At 41.9% G+C, this 15,450-nt stretch overlaps 1 protein-coding gene across 1 annotated transcript in view; it reads right to left on the bottom strand.

Annotated features, from left to right (window-relative positions):
• Nucleotides 1-464: 464 nt before the first annotated feature.
• fbxo28 (F-box protein 28) overlaps nt 465-15,450 on the bottom strand; it is a 32,525-nt gene continuing 17,539 nt past the window's right edge. Inside the window, exons 4-5 of the mRNA XM_060915914.1 lie at nt 5,058-5,253; nt 465-1,531 (exon numbers count right to left, since the gene is read on the bottom strand). Of these exons, the coding sequence (XP_060771897.1) occupies nt 1,038-1,531; nt 5,058-5,253 (690 nt within the window). The 3' untranslated portion in view covers nt 465-1,037. The remainder of the gene's footprint in view (nt 1,532-5,057; nt 5,254-15,450) is intronic.

Genomic DNA, 15,450 nt, shown 5'->3' with positions numbered 1-15,450 from the left:
GCTGTCTGGGGGACTTGTGTGAATCGCGCAGATCCGATGAGTTTTTTTTTTTTTGTTGGGGGTGGGGGGTGGGCGTTGGAGTGTCTGATTATAATTTCATCAGAGTAAATTCTGTATTAAAATTACTAAATAAGCAAATGCCGTTACAGTCCATGAAACATAGGAAGTATAAGTATGAGAAGAAAACAGTAAATCAGAAAGCTGCGCACGTAAAGCCAATTACGTAACTTGCGTTGGACTGATGGAAATCCTTGCGCGTGCCGTGAAGTGCAGCCGGCAGCAGATAATGGCGCGCAGCCAACTGGCTTTACGTGCGCAGCTTTCTGATTTACTGTTTTCTTCTCATACTTATACTTCCTATGTTCCATGGACTGTAACGGCATTTGCTTATTTAGTAATTTTAATACAGAATTTCCTCTGATGAAATTATAAATCACATTCATTATGTCTTCTTATTAAATCAAGTCATTAGTTTTCTTTTGTTACAGACATGTAAAAGTTTTTTCCTTTACCTGACAGGTTTCATGTAACATCAGCTGATTATAAAAGCACGTCACACACCAACATCCGGGTGACCCTCTGATGAAGACGGAAGTTACACCGTCGAAACATGTCAGGTAAAGGAAAAAACTCTTACATGTCTGTAACAAAAGAAAACTAATGACTTGATATAATCAGACACTCCAACGCCCCCCCAAAAAAAATCATCGGATCTGCGCGATTCACACAAGTCCCCCAGACGGCCGTGAAAAAGGCGGCATCCGCCAAAAGGCGCGCCGTTTGCATCCATGGTCACCTAAAGCCATTACACCATCAGCCTTCAGGCGTATTAGTGTATGATACAAAGGGACACAATAGCATTTGCTTAAAACACATAAAAACGAAAGCAGATATCCATCACGCTCTGTCCAGGTTTCGTGCCAAATGTGGGCGGGTGCAAAGAAAACAGATTGGAGAAAGCTAGAAAAGACCCTCCAATAACACCCCCCCCAAAAAAAAAGAAAAGGAGCAACCCATCAAAACTAAAAGACATCCCTTTACTTCTTGCTCCGCAGGCGTTTGGAGTGGCGTGGTAGGTCTGAATTCTTGCGGCGCCGTTTGACAGGGATGCCACCTTCCTCCACTATGCTCGCTGCTGTTGTGCCCAGGCTGACTGAAGAAGTGGATGCTATGGCTACGTCGCCAGTAGATGAGGAAGTTGAGGAGGAAGAGGAGGAAGTGGGCATGGCCCGAGGTGCACTGGCACCCACGGCACTCTCCATGAGTTCGCGCAGCTTGTGCTCGAGCTCAGCAAGGCGTGCGTTCTGCTCGCCGATTACCTGCGTCTGTTCCAGCAGCTTCTGCTCCTGGTCCTGCAGCTGCTTCTGCTGCTCCAGCTGCTTGACACGAACCTCCTGCATCTCACGCCGCAGCGCTGTCATGGATGCTCCGTTCACCTTCACCTGCTGCTGCACCTTGATCATCTCCGTGCGGGACGGCGCGTTTTTAGCCAGCAGCGTCATGGTGCTAAGAGAGCTGGACGGCCCGGCCACTGAGGAAACCGAGGTTCACAGGTCAGGGGGTTAAGAAAACGTCATGTTGTATTTAATACCTTGTATTGACTTGATTTATACAAGCAATCTGTATCCTCAAGATACAGTGGTGCTCGGAAATTTGCGAACCCTTTAGCGGTTTCTATATTTCTGACCGAAAACATCGTCAGGTTTCTACACGAGTCCTAAAAGTAGAACCTGAGAAACAAGTTACAATATTTGGTAGTTTGTTTAATTGAGGAAAATGATCTAATATTTTCCGATAACCATCATCTTTTAAGTGCATCTGGGTTTATCTTTGGACCAACATTGTTGATCTTAACTTTAATCCAGTGAACGCCTCGTATGTGAGGTGTTTCCATGTCCTTTGGGTATCACTGCTGGGCATTTTTTTTTAATATGTTTTCGATACTTGTGCGCGCGCACGCCAAGTTCTGGGGCAACTTTTACCTGCCAACTGCTCGCCACACCTTGAGCATGACATCACAAGCACTTGAATATTCCCTTGCTCAAAGGGCCAGCAGCGGCAGGTCACACTGACTAAAAAACGTTAACCGTTAAAGGGGAAATGAAAGCAAATTTATCATCAAAATTCTATTTCTCTCATTTAATAAAATGTAGGAATGCATCTCTGATAGCTATTTTGTCGCTGCTATAGCAAGTTATGAGTGTCTGAAATACGCTCTGTAATATATCAGTCCATATGTCAAAGCAATGGCTGTAAACGAGATTCACCGAGACCTGTGCGAGACATCGTAGGACAGAAGTAAAACGTACAGCGGAAATCAAAGTCCCCGACATCTGCCAACATTATCAAAAGATGCGCACGCCCTCTTTCGAATGCGGACGTAATCAAGCCGGAAGTTTCCCGTGTCCGAAATCGCTCCCTACTCACTATATAGTGTGGACGCCATTTTGTAGCGCTGTCCGAAACCTTAGTGAGGATCATGTAGGAAATGCGCTCAGTATAATGTGTATTTATCACAAAAATACATACAGGCATGTATTTATTATTTTAAAAACCCACCAGCCGCCTAATCTGGCATGTTTTAATTGCGCGACAGTAATGACGTAAATACCAGCGCAACGGACGAGTCCTTATCCCATCGTCTTTCCAACTCTTCTCAGTTGAAGTCGTATGAAATAATGTCCGTGTCACGTACACGAGGGAGGCGGCTGCATGTGTAGAAGTACACAGTTGAATAAAGTGCAGAATATATACACAGTGAGAGAATATATACACGGGCAGGCGTGATCAAAAACGAGAATACAGGCAAAAGGGTCAGTCGAGACGCAAACAGTACGTCAAAGGCTAAGCGAGGACAAGAACAAGAAACAGGAAATCAAGACAACTGGTAGAAAGGCTCGGTAATGTGTACAGTAATACTTCGAGATGCAAATGCATCAGCACAGTCCTTAAATAGGCAAACACAGTTCCTTAATTGAGCTCAGGTGCGCACGCAACCCAAGGCGCGCCTTCAGGTGCACGCGCTACAGCGCGCAGGACTGACACTCCATCACTGACGAAGCTGGCAAATCTCGAAATTAATCTAAATTGGAACGATACGGCGATCTGGCCGCCGTGTAAACAGTTTTCAAAATGGCGGCGCCGACACTTCACGTTTGAAGTCTCGCACAAGTCTCGTGAAGATCGCGCGGATAAGCGACGCCTGCCGTGGACCAAACGAACTACATTCAACACGGCTAAAAACCCAAAAAGGCCGATAAGTGTACAACCCCGATTCCAAAAAAGTTGGGACAAAGTACAAATTGTAAATAAAAATGGAATGCAATAATTTACAAATCTCAAAAACTGATATTGTATTCACAATAGAACATAGACAACATATCAAATGTTGAAATTGAGACATTTTGAAATTTCATGACAGCAACACATCTCAAAAAAGTTGGGACAGGGGCAATAAGAGGCTGGAAAAGTTAAAGGTACAAAAAAGGAACAGCTGGAGGACCAAATTGCAACTCATTAGGTCAATTGGCAATAGGTCATTAACATGACTGGGTATAAAAAGAGCATCTTGGAGTGGCAGCGGCTCTCAGAAGTAAAGATGGGAAGAGGATCACCAATCCCCCTAATTCTGCGCCGACAAATAGTGGAGCAATATCAGAAAGGAGTTCGACAGTGTAAAATTGCAAAGAGTTTGAACATATCATCATCTACAGTGCATAATATCATCAAAAGATTCAGAGAATCTGGAAGAATCTCTGTGCGTAAGGGTCAAGGCCGGAAAACCATACTGGGTGCCCGTGATCTTCGGGCCCTTAGACGGCACTGCATCACATACAGGCATGCTTCTGTATTGGAAATCACAAAATGGGCTCAGGAATATTTCCAGAGAACATTATCTGTGAACACAATTCACCGTGCCATCCGCCGTTGCCAGCTAAAACTCTATAGTTCAAAGAAGAAGCCGTATCTAAACATGATCCAGAAGTGCAGACGTCTTCTCTGGGCCAAGGCTCATTTAAAATGGACTGTGGTAAAGTGGAAAACTGTTCTGTGTTCAGACGAATCAAAATGTGAAGTTCTTTATGGAAATCAGGGACGCCGTGTCATTCGGACTAAAGAGGAGAAGGGCGACCCAAGTTGTTATCAGCGCTCAGTTCAGAAGCCTGCATGTCTGATGGTATGGGGTTGCATTAGTGCGTGTGGCATGGGCAGCTTACACATCTGGAAAGACACCATCAATGGTGAAAGGTATATCCAGGTTCTAGAGCAACATATGCTCCCATCCAGACGACGTCTCTTTCAGGGAAGACCTTGCATTTTCCAACATGCCAATGCCAAACCACATACTGCATCAATTACAGCATCATGGCTGCGTAGAAGAAGGGTCCGGGTACTGAACTGGCCAGCCTGCAGTCCAGATCTTTCACCCATGGAAAACATTTGGCGCATCATAAAACGGAAGATACGACAAAAAAGACCTAAGACAGTTGAGCAACTAGAATCCTACATTAGACAAGAATGGGTTAACATTCCTATCCCTAAACTTGAGCAACTTGTCTCCTCAGTCCCCAGACGTTTACAGACTGTTGTAAAGAGAAAAGGGGATGTCTCACAGTGGTAAACATGGCCTTGTCCCAACTTTTTTGAGATGTGCTGTTGTCATGAAATTTAAAATCACCTAATTTTTCTCTTTAAATGATACATTTTCTCAGTTTAAACATTTGATATGTCATCTATGTTCTATTCTGAATAAAATATGGAATTTTGAAACTTCCACATCACTGCATTCCGTTTTTATTTACAATTTGTACTTTGTCCCAACTTTTTTGGAATCGGGGTTGTAATATAATAATATGCCAGTACGAGTCATGATATAAGGTTTCTAAAACCGAAAACGTAATCGAAATAAGACGTTAATTAAGAAATAAAGCAAGTTTAAAAATGACTTCAGTTCCCCTTTAAGATACCACTCTCACTCTGGAAGCCCTCTCGGTCATCTTACAGTGGATGGAGTGCTAGATTTCTGTACATCTTCAACTGGAGTGCACGTCACCTACCAGGTGCAGATCCTATAAGGCGGCCAGACAGGTCAGCACCTGGGAGCTTCTTCTTAAGGATGGGGACAATCTTCTCGTCAAAGTACTCCATGGCCATGGATGAGATGTCCCGCAGCTCTTGAAGCACCTCATGAGCCCTCTGTGGTGCACGAGTCGAGTTTACATAGCGTAATACTCGGTAAATTTCATCTATCACCTGAGAGAAACAGGAAACAAGGGGTTTGTCAAGTTTTTTTTTTTTTATAATAGGAAAATCACGACACAGCCGGAATTTAAATAAAATTTTAATTCGAAAAAAGGGTTTTATATATTAACTGAAAGTACAGAAATAAAAATCTACATTTAAAATGTATGCATATTACTTTTCTAAATAGTATGTTTGTAATAAACATTTGATATTCTAATATATTTGCATTACTCAGTTTACTTTTCTTTTTTGCTCATGAAAATTTCAGGCTAGCTTTTGGAACAATAACTAGAAAACGATAGTGTAGTGCACCGTTTCTCAAAGTGTGGCCCGCAAGTTGAGGTCATAAAATATCACGTTTTATCAGTGTTTCTCAAATCGCCCGCAAAGCCAAGTTATGAGTAGCACAGACGAGTTGAGTTGTTTTCTATATTGTATAAAAGTCGATGCAAATTCAAATAGTAGCCTATTATCGGAATTTGTCCGACATGAAGCAAGCCAACAGTTTTGCGACACTGCCTATAGCTACAGTAGCATGCAAAAGTTTGGGCACCCTTACTGAAAATGTCTGTCACTGTGAATAGTTAGGTGAGCAGAAGATGAACTGATCACCAAAAGGCATAAAGGTAAAGACGACATTTCTTTTCAACATTTTCTGCAAGATGTGTATTATTTTTGTTTTGTACAATTGGAGAGTGAAAAAAGAAAAGGAACACCATGCGAAAGTTTGGGCACCCCAATACATTTGAGTTCTCAGGTAACTTTTACCAAGGTTCCAGACCTTAATTAGCTTATTGAGCTGTGGCTTGTTCAAATTCTTCGTTAGGAAAGGTCAGATGATGCAGATTTCAAAGCTGTATAAATTCTCTGACTCCTCAAACTTGTCCCTAAAATCAACAGCCATGGGCTCCTCTAATCAATTCCCTCGCATTCTGAATAATAAAATAATTGATGCTCACAAAGCAGGAGAAGGCTACAAGAACGTAGCAAAGTGTTTTCAGGTAGCTGTTTCCTCAGATTGTAATGTTATTAAGAAATGGCAGTTAACAGAAACAGTGGCGATCAAGGTGAGGTCTGGAAGATGAAGAAAACTTTCTGAAAGAACTGCTCGTTGGATTGCTAGAAAGGCAAATAAAAACCCCTGTTTGACAGCAAAAGACCTTCAGAAAGATTTAGCAGACCCTGGAGTAGTGGTGCACTGTTCTACTATGCAGCAACACCTGAACAAATACGACCTTCATGAGAGAGTCATCAGAAGAAAACCTTTCCTGCGTCCTAGCCACAAAATTCAGCGTCTGAAGTTTGCAAATGAACATCTAAGCAAGCCTGATGCATTTTGGAAACAAGTCCTGTGGACTGATGAAATCAAAATAGAACTTTTTGGCCACAATGTGCAAAGGTATGTTTGGAGAAAAAAGGGTGCCAAATTCCAGGAAAAGAACACCTCTCCAACTCTGAAGCATGGGTGTGGATCGATCATGCTTTGGGGTTGTGTTGCAGCCAGTGGCACAGGGCACATTTCATTGGTCGAGGGAAACATGGATTCGAATAAATACCAGCAAATATCACACCATCTGTAAAAAAGTTGAAGTTAAAAAGAGGATGGGTCCTACAATAAGACAATGATCCAAAACACACCTCAAAATCTACAATGGAATACCTCAAGAGGCACAAGCTGAAGGTTTTGCCCTGGCCCTCACAGTCCCCTGACCTAAACATCATTGAAAATCTGTGACTAGATCTCAAAAGAGCAGTGCATGCAAGACAGCCCAAGAAACTTGTAGAACTGGAAGCCTTTTGCAAGGACGAATGTGTGAAAATCCCCCAGGTAAGAACTGAAAGATTATTAGCTGGCTACAAAAAAAAAAAAAAAAAAAAGTGTTTACAAGCTGTGATACTTGCCGGGTGTGTGTGTGTGTGTGTGTGTGTGTGTGTGTGTGTGTGTGTTAGTGTTACTAGGTACTAACCATGCAGGGTGCCCAAACTTTTGCGTCAGGCCCTTTTCCTTTTTAGTCATTTTGAAAATATAAAAGATGAAAAAAAAGTTTTTGCTTAAAATATAAAGTGAATGAGTCATCTTTAACTTCATGCCTTTTGGAGATCATTTCATCTTCAACTTGCTTAACTGTTCACAGGAACAGCAACTTTGACCAGGGTGCCCAAACTTTGCATACCACTGTACGTCAGTTTATATTACGCTTTCATATCAACGTCACTTCTGAATGTGGAGGAACCAAATTAGACTTAACATAAACCGTCAAAGATAATGGATCAATGGCTGAAGACCGGGTCAGTCAAAAGAAAAGCACAAGAAACATCCGACACGAGCAAAGACACGATGATTCATTGTTTGAGAAAACAAAGCAGCGCAACCGGATCAGTGTGGCCCCTGATATGAAATTAAAACTGTCCAGTTTGGAGCCAGACAGATGCATCAGAATAAGCAGCACCATTCTTCCCATTAAGAGGACGACAACAATGACTGAGCTGGCTATACTGTTTGTAAAATTGTCATTTCCTTCGTGTGTAATTCGTAATATACTGATGAAGTAGGCTCATTGCTTTTTGTTCAAAGATATTTAGGGGCTTAGGTGGTCAGCAAAATTGTTTTTTTTTTTTAAACGGATAAAGCGGTCCTTGGTCTGAAAAACGTTTGAGAAACACTGGTGTAGTGTGTGTCCATGTCCAAATCATTCTTTGCTGGAGCCAGTGCACCTTCTAGTGGCCAAAAGTGTCTATTACATTAGGTGGCTTCAATAATGAAATCATTTCTACCTCGCGTCCCTGAGGAACAATAAAACAAAAGAGTTTGTCTGAATATTGCTCATGAGGTTAACATCACGCGCACACAGTATTTCTGGTAAATAAGAACACGAAGCATAGGAGAGTACGCACTGTGGAGAAATTACTACACAACCAGCAATAATGGCAGGGCAAGACATACTAGTGCATCTCAAAAAATTTGAATATTGTGAAAAAGTTCAATATTTTCCATCAGTTATTTAAGAAAGTGCAAATGTTATATATTATAGACTCATTACACAAACTAAAATGTTTCAAGCATTTTTCTATTTTAATTTTAATCAGTATGGCATACAGTACAAAAACATAAAAAAACCATCTCAAAATATTAGAATATTTCATTTCAAGTTTGAGTAAAACAGTATGAACACAGTGTATCTCTCTGTCTAATTCAGTACACACAACCACAATCATGGGGAAGACTGCTGACTTGACTGTTGTCCAGAAGATGATCACTGATGCCCTCCACAAGAAGGGTAAGCCACAAAAGGTCATTGCTGAAAAGGCTGGCTGGAAAAGGTGCACAAGCGACAGGGATGGCTGCAGTCTTGATTGTCAAGAAAAGTTGATTCAAGAACTTGGGAGAGCTTCACAAGGAGTGGACTGAGGCTGGTGTCAGTGTATCAAGACCCATCACGAACAGACATCTTCAAGAAAGGGGATACAACTTTCACATTCCTAATATCAAGCTACTCCTGAGCCAGAGACAATGTCAGAAGTGTCTTATCTGGGCTAAGGAGAGAAAGAAATGGACTGTTGCCCAGTGGTCCAAAGTCCTCTTTTCAGATGAAAGTACATTTTGCATTTAATTTGGAAATCACGGTTCTAGAGTCTGGAGGAAGAGGGGAGAGGCACAGAATCCAAGGTGTTTGAAGCCCAGTGTGAAGTTTCCACAGTCTGTGATGATTTGGGGTGCCAGGTCATCTGCTGGTGTTGGTCCACTGTATTTTATCAAGTCCAAAGTCAACACAGCCATCTACCAGGAGATTTTAGAGCACTTCATGCTTCCATCTGCTGACGAGCTTTTGGGAGATGCTGATTTCCTTTTCCAGCAGGACTTAGCACCTACCCACAGTGCCAAAACTACTACCAAATGGTTTGCTGACCATGATATTACTGTTTGACTGGCCAGCCAACTTGCCTGACCTGAAAGATTCTCTATGGGGTATTGTCAAGAGGAAGATGAGAAACACCCGACACAAAAATACAGATACGCTGAAGGCCACTATCAAAGCAACCTGGGCTTCAATAACACCTCAGCAGTGCCACAGACTGATCACCTCCATGCCACACCGCATTGATACAGTAATTCATGGTAAAGGAGCCCCAACCAAGTATTGAGTGTATAAATGAATATACTTTTCAGAAGTTGGACATTTCTGTATTGTAAATCCTTTCTTTGATTGATCTTAGGAAATATTCTAATAATTTGAGATACTGGATTTCTGATTTTCATGAGCTATAAGCCATAATCATCAAAATTAAAACAAAAAAGGCTTTAAATATTTCACTTTACATGTAATGAATGTAGAATATATGAAAGTTTACCTTTTTGAATTAAATTATGAAAAAAAAAGGAACTTTTTCATGGTATTCTAATTTTTTGAGATGCACTTGTATATATTATTTACCAGCTTAAGTTCGGTCTGTATCGTGAAATACCGTGACCGAGGTCTTGAAAATACTGCCTTGGTCAGCATTTTCAAGACCTCGGTCACGGTATTTCACAATACGGACAGACCTTAAGCTGGTAAATAATACATTTACTTTTTTCTTTACCAAATTCTAACTGAAAACGCGAGCACCCGAAAGGGAAAACAAAGCCAAGGCAAGCCGCCACTTTGAATCCTCATTCACGGCTGTAATTCAAATGGCTTCCTCCTCGGCATACAAGTGCACTTCCATGGCAGGGAGAAAAAAAAAAAAAAAAAAACTACATTTTGCCGCCTATGTAGTCCTCTATTTATACACAATTGAGTCATTCAGGATTCAGCCATGTTTTTGCTCAGCGTTCGCAACAGTTACAGGTTTTCGGCTTTCTCCTTTAATGGTTTCTTTTATTTCGTCTTCCTCAGGGTAGTAAAACTCACTTTTGCTGTGAACGCTGTCGTTATCGCTATCCATGCTGTAAAATTAATGCTATTATACTGAGAAATGGGAAAATAAATGTTGACAAAAAATTGCTACCATGCTGTTTGTTTGTTGTGAACAAGCGAGTCACCAAAGGTCCGTAACCGGGGTCCGGATCGTAGGATTCCGGACGGCTCGCGAGCCAATCAGTGCGCACGATTTGATGGAAACTGGACCGCGAAAAAAAAAATCGTCAGTTATTTCTGAAGAGTTTGTAGAGTAAATTTTCCTTTTCTCTGAGTGTTGCCTCTTCAAGGACGAACGACTCAGAACATTCTGCACCGAAACATGTTCATCATGCTCATTACGTGCGTACAAGCCAGCGATTAGAGACGATCCAATCAGCTTTAGAGCTGATCACGCTCCTGGAGCATGATCAGGGCATGCAAATTGCAATGATGTAATGCAATAGAGGTCTCTTTTTATCTAGTAAAGAGTATATATAGATTTGAGAACAAAGGGACGGTATGACGGGTGTGCCGAACCCTCATCACCATGTGTCTGTTTCTGCAATAAACCTTCTTTCACTTGCAAAAGGACCAGACTGGTGTTGGTATTTGGTCATTTTTATGGCAAAAACAAAATCTAGAAATACACTACCGTTCAAAAGTTTGGGGTCACTTTGAAATGTCCTTATTTTTGAAAGAAAAGCACTGTTCTTTTCAATGAAGATCACTTTAAACTAATCAGAAATCCACTCTATACATTGCTAATGTGGTAAATGACTATTCTAGCTGCAAATGTCTGGTTTTTGGTGCAATATCTCCATAGGTGTATAGAGGCCCATTTCCAGCAACTCTCACTCCAGTGTTCTAATGGTACAATGTGTTTGCTCATTGCCTCAGAAGGCTAATGGATGATTAGAAAACCCTTGTACAATCATGTTAGCACAGCTGAAAACAGTTGAGCTCTTTAGAGAAGCTATAAAACTGACCTTCCTTTGAGCAGATTGAGTTTCTGGAGCATGACATTTGCGGGGTCGATTAAATGCTCAAAATGGCCAGAAAAATGTCTTGACTATATTTTCTATTCATTTTACAACTTATGGTGGTAAATAAAAGTGTGACTTTTCATGGAAAACACAAAATTGGCTGGGTGACCCCAAACTTTTGAACGGTAGTGTATACCCTCACTGTTCACTTTGTTAGGAAAACCTGCGCACCTGCATATTAATACGGTTACCCCGTCAGCCAATCATGTGGCAGCAGCGTAATTCATAAAATCATGCAGATACAGGTCAAGATCTTCACCTAATGTTCACATCAAATCATCAGAATGGGGGAAAAAAACGTGATCGCTGACCCTCACCGTGGCACGGTTGCTGGTGCCAGACCTGTAATTTTCCAAAATCTTGGAATGAATGGAATCTCTTGACCTGTATGATTTTATGCACTGCGTTCCTGCCATGTGATTAGCTGACTGGAGAAGTGCATGAATGAGCAGTGTGTTCAGAGCCGTGTAGCCTAGCAACCTGAGCTTAATTTGGTTAGAATTTGATTGAAGAATTAATCCAGAAATTTATTCAGGAAGCAAACTGACAGCTGATAAAAATCGGCCCATGTATTATTATGGGGAAGTGCTAAAACACAGGGAGTGCGATTCGGCCAAAACACTTTCAAATGGTGGAACTCGAGATGATCATTACGGTTTGAAGTGACTAAAATGATCCTAAGCTATGCTTAATGACTGGACATCTAGACATCTCGTAGAAACTTGCAGCGTTTATACTGCTCGTCTCGTCTTCTTCCGCTTATCCAGGACCGGGTCGCGGAGGCAGCAGTCTAAGCATGGAAGCCCAAACTTCCCTTTCCCCAGACACCTCGGCCAGCTCCTCGGGAAGAACACCGAGGCGTTCCCAGGCCAGCCGAGAGACATAGTCCCTCCAGCGTGTCCTGGGTCTTCCCCGGGGCCTCCTCCCGGGGGGACATGCCTGGAACACCTCCCCAGGGAGGCGTCCAGGAGGCATCCGAAAAAGATGCCCGAGCCACCTCAGCTGGTTCCTCTCGATGTGGAGGAGCAGCGGCTCTACTCCGAGCTCCTCCCGAGTGACTGTGCTTCTCACCCTAAGAGAGCACCCAGCCACCCTGCGAAGGAAACTCATTTCAGCCGCTTGTATCCGCGATCTTGTTCTTTCTGTCATTACCCAAAGCTCATGACCATAGGTGAGAGTCGGAACGTAGATCGACCGGTAAATTGAGAGCTTCGCCTTTTGGCTCAGCTCCTTCTTCACCACGACGGACCGGTAAAGCGACCGCATCACTGCGGAGGCTATGTTTATACTGCAATAGATATAATTGAAAAGCCTACAAGTAGGCATGTAACGATTCACCCGATTCATGATTTTATTCGAAAAAAATTACATGAAAATTTTATTACCAAAAATGCGACATTTGGTCTTAGTTGATGTGGTTTCTCCTTTACATCGATAGCAACAGACTGTTGGTGCGCCCAAAGACCGACTTTCTTCCGATTTGAGTTTATGTCAAGCGTACTGCATTAACACCGACACATATCTGTTCCCGATTAGTCTGGTTAACACCAGACCATATCACAAGTGAAATATGGTCTGGAATCCACCTATTGAATTTCTCGTAGGGGAGGTGTGGTTTACGATTGTCAACGGCCATTTATTGGACGTTGCGAATGTCTATCATTTGGCGTATACGTAGCCCATGGCCAATCATGGCAGTTGTACCCGGTGACGTAGTTAGAGCGACGAAGAGGCGAAGAAGAGAAGGAAAGAGAAAGAGAAGGCAAAACAAAAATAGGAAAACAATGGCACCGAACTTATTTCACTTGTGATATTGTCTGGTGTTAACCAGACTAATTCAGAACAGTGTCTAAAGCTTGATCAAAAGTTTGGTTCGTATTGCTCGCCGCCATGTTAAATGTGATCCGTAAACAGTCCCAAATAAACTACAAGCTTCCGTTTGTCGAGTAGTACGCGTCATCGTCTTTCCACCCCTCCCCACTCTCTGATTGGCTCCCTAACTCAGGCGAGCCTTTAGACCATAGTTTCCATGCTGTCTTTTCAGATCGGAACGATTGTGCAAAGCAGCATGGGATTTCCCAGGCTAGTTCCCGATTGTCTTTTTGTTTGAATTCCAATGCCGAGGAAGATATTATGGTAAAGACTAGTTCATGGTACGGCGATGGGTTCACCTGTTTCTGTTGTGGTGGCCAATCTTGTTATGGAGGACTTCGAGAACAGAACATGAACATTTTTGAACCCACCTGGAATGTATTGCAGGTATATGGCTGATATAGCTTGTATGATACAGAGAAAGGATTCCACAAAATCACAAGATCAATATGTCAAGTTTACACTTGAACGATATGATTCTGAAGGTCTTCCATGATTGGACACTCTGAACGTTGTACAAGAGGATGGCGGTATTAATGTATCGGTCTATCGCAAGAAAACAGAGTTTCATCCTAACGACTCTCGAGGCCATTCACAACCAGCCCCCAGTTGACCCACACCAACAGGATGACTCAATGGCACCTTAGATAAGCTTTTCATCCATGAGAGGATAAATACCTGATGCTCCCTACCGGTCAGACAGAACTGAAGAAGCCTTTCGGATGAGAGGTGAAACGTCTTCAAGAATCTTCAAGCAAGTCCAGTTGCTCTCTTTTACCACCCACAGTTTACTATGACCTGGATGACTGAGAATCTTCACAGACGTACAGAGTGCACGGCTCGAAATTCGCAGTGGTCCGGTCGCCTGAGGCGACTTAATTTGTCATTTGGCAGGTACACTACCGTTCAAAAGTTTGGGGTCACCCAGACAATTTTGTGTTTTCCATGAAAAGTCACACTTTTATTTACCACCATAAGTTGTAAAACGAATAGAAAATATAGTCAAGACATTTTTCTGGCCATTTTGAGCATTTAATCGACCCCACAAATGCGATACTCCAGAAACTCAATCCGCTCAAATGAAGGTCAGTTTTATAGCTTCTCTAAAGAGCTCAACTGTTTTCAGCTGTGCTAACATGATTGTACAAGGGTTTTCTAATCATCCATTAGCCTTCTGAGGCAATGAGCAAACACATTGTACCATTAGAACACTGGAGTGAGAGTTGCTGGAAATGGGCCTCTATACACCTATGGAGATATTGCACCAAAAACCAGACATTTGCAGCTAGAATAGTCATTTACCACATTAGCAATGGATAGAGTGGATTTCTGATTAGTTTAAAGTGATCTTCATTGAAAAGAACAGTGCTTTTCTTTCAAAAATAAGGAAACTTCAAAGTGACCCCAAACTTTTGAACGGTAGTGTAATTCCTGTCACTAGCCAGCCTGGCTGGCTAGTTGAAAATAAAAAATATATATATATGAAGCGAAGATTCAGACACACCGTCAACTAAAGCCGCCACATATTAAGCACGTGCTGTGTCTGTGTTTATTGACAGGACGGAAAATACCAAAGAATTCTGAATCATATCGTGTACGAGTCAGGCTCTCAGTTTTTTCACTACTGCACATGCACATAACGCATCTCGTTGAATATCGCGGTAATCGCGTTATCAAATTCAATAGATGTGGCCACATTATTGCCCATTTAAACACGTGTTTTTGTTGTTGTTTACATCTACATCTGCCAAAGCTACGTTGCGATGTGGAATTTTCTGAAAGGTGTACAGAAACCGCCAGAGACGGGGACAAAGCGACCTCGGTCTGAAGAGGAGAAAAAGGCCACCGATAAAGCGTACGAGAAGGAGAAACAACAAAAGGACTTAAGCAAACGTAGGAGCAGGGTAGGCCTTGGCTGTGATCTGATTTTTATGGAATAATTAATTTTTTTCAAGTTGATTCCTAGTCACTATGAAGCTCCTAATGCTTTCTCTCTCATAAATGGTTAAATACAGAAAGCATGTTGGACATATTTTGGGTGCGATAGTCATGATAGTAAGTAAATTTGCTTTCAATACTCATACACCAAATTGCCAAATTTTCCAATATATTATTTGTTGATATTTTATTATGGTGTCGTGTTGTTCTCATTTATGTATTCAACAGTATCAAAATACTCGGGTCTTGAAAAAAATGCACATTAGTCATGAACAATGGTAACTACTCTCTTTTGTGGCATTTTTGACAGAAGTAAAATTCATACATGAACAAATTTTGGCGAGTTACTTTGGAAGGTAACTAGTCCAGCTGGCTGGTGGAAAAATATATGAATTTCTAGGCCTGGAGTGCTTTAGATTTTAAAGTGCGTATCACGGGTAAATTCAGGAGCAAGATCAATGTAATTCTCCTAT

The sequence above is a fragment of the Neoarius graeffei genome, chromosome 3 (genome assembly GCF_027579695.1).
Source record: "Neoarius graeffei isolate fNeoGra1 chromosome 3, fNeoGra1.pri, whole genome shotgun sequence".
NCBI lineage: Eukaryota > Metazoa > Chordata > Actinopteri > Siluriformes > Ariidae > Neoarius > Neoarius graeffei.
The sequence above is the reverse complement of the archived record's forward strand: the minus strand, read 5'-3'. Positions and strand labels throughout refer to the sequence as shown.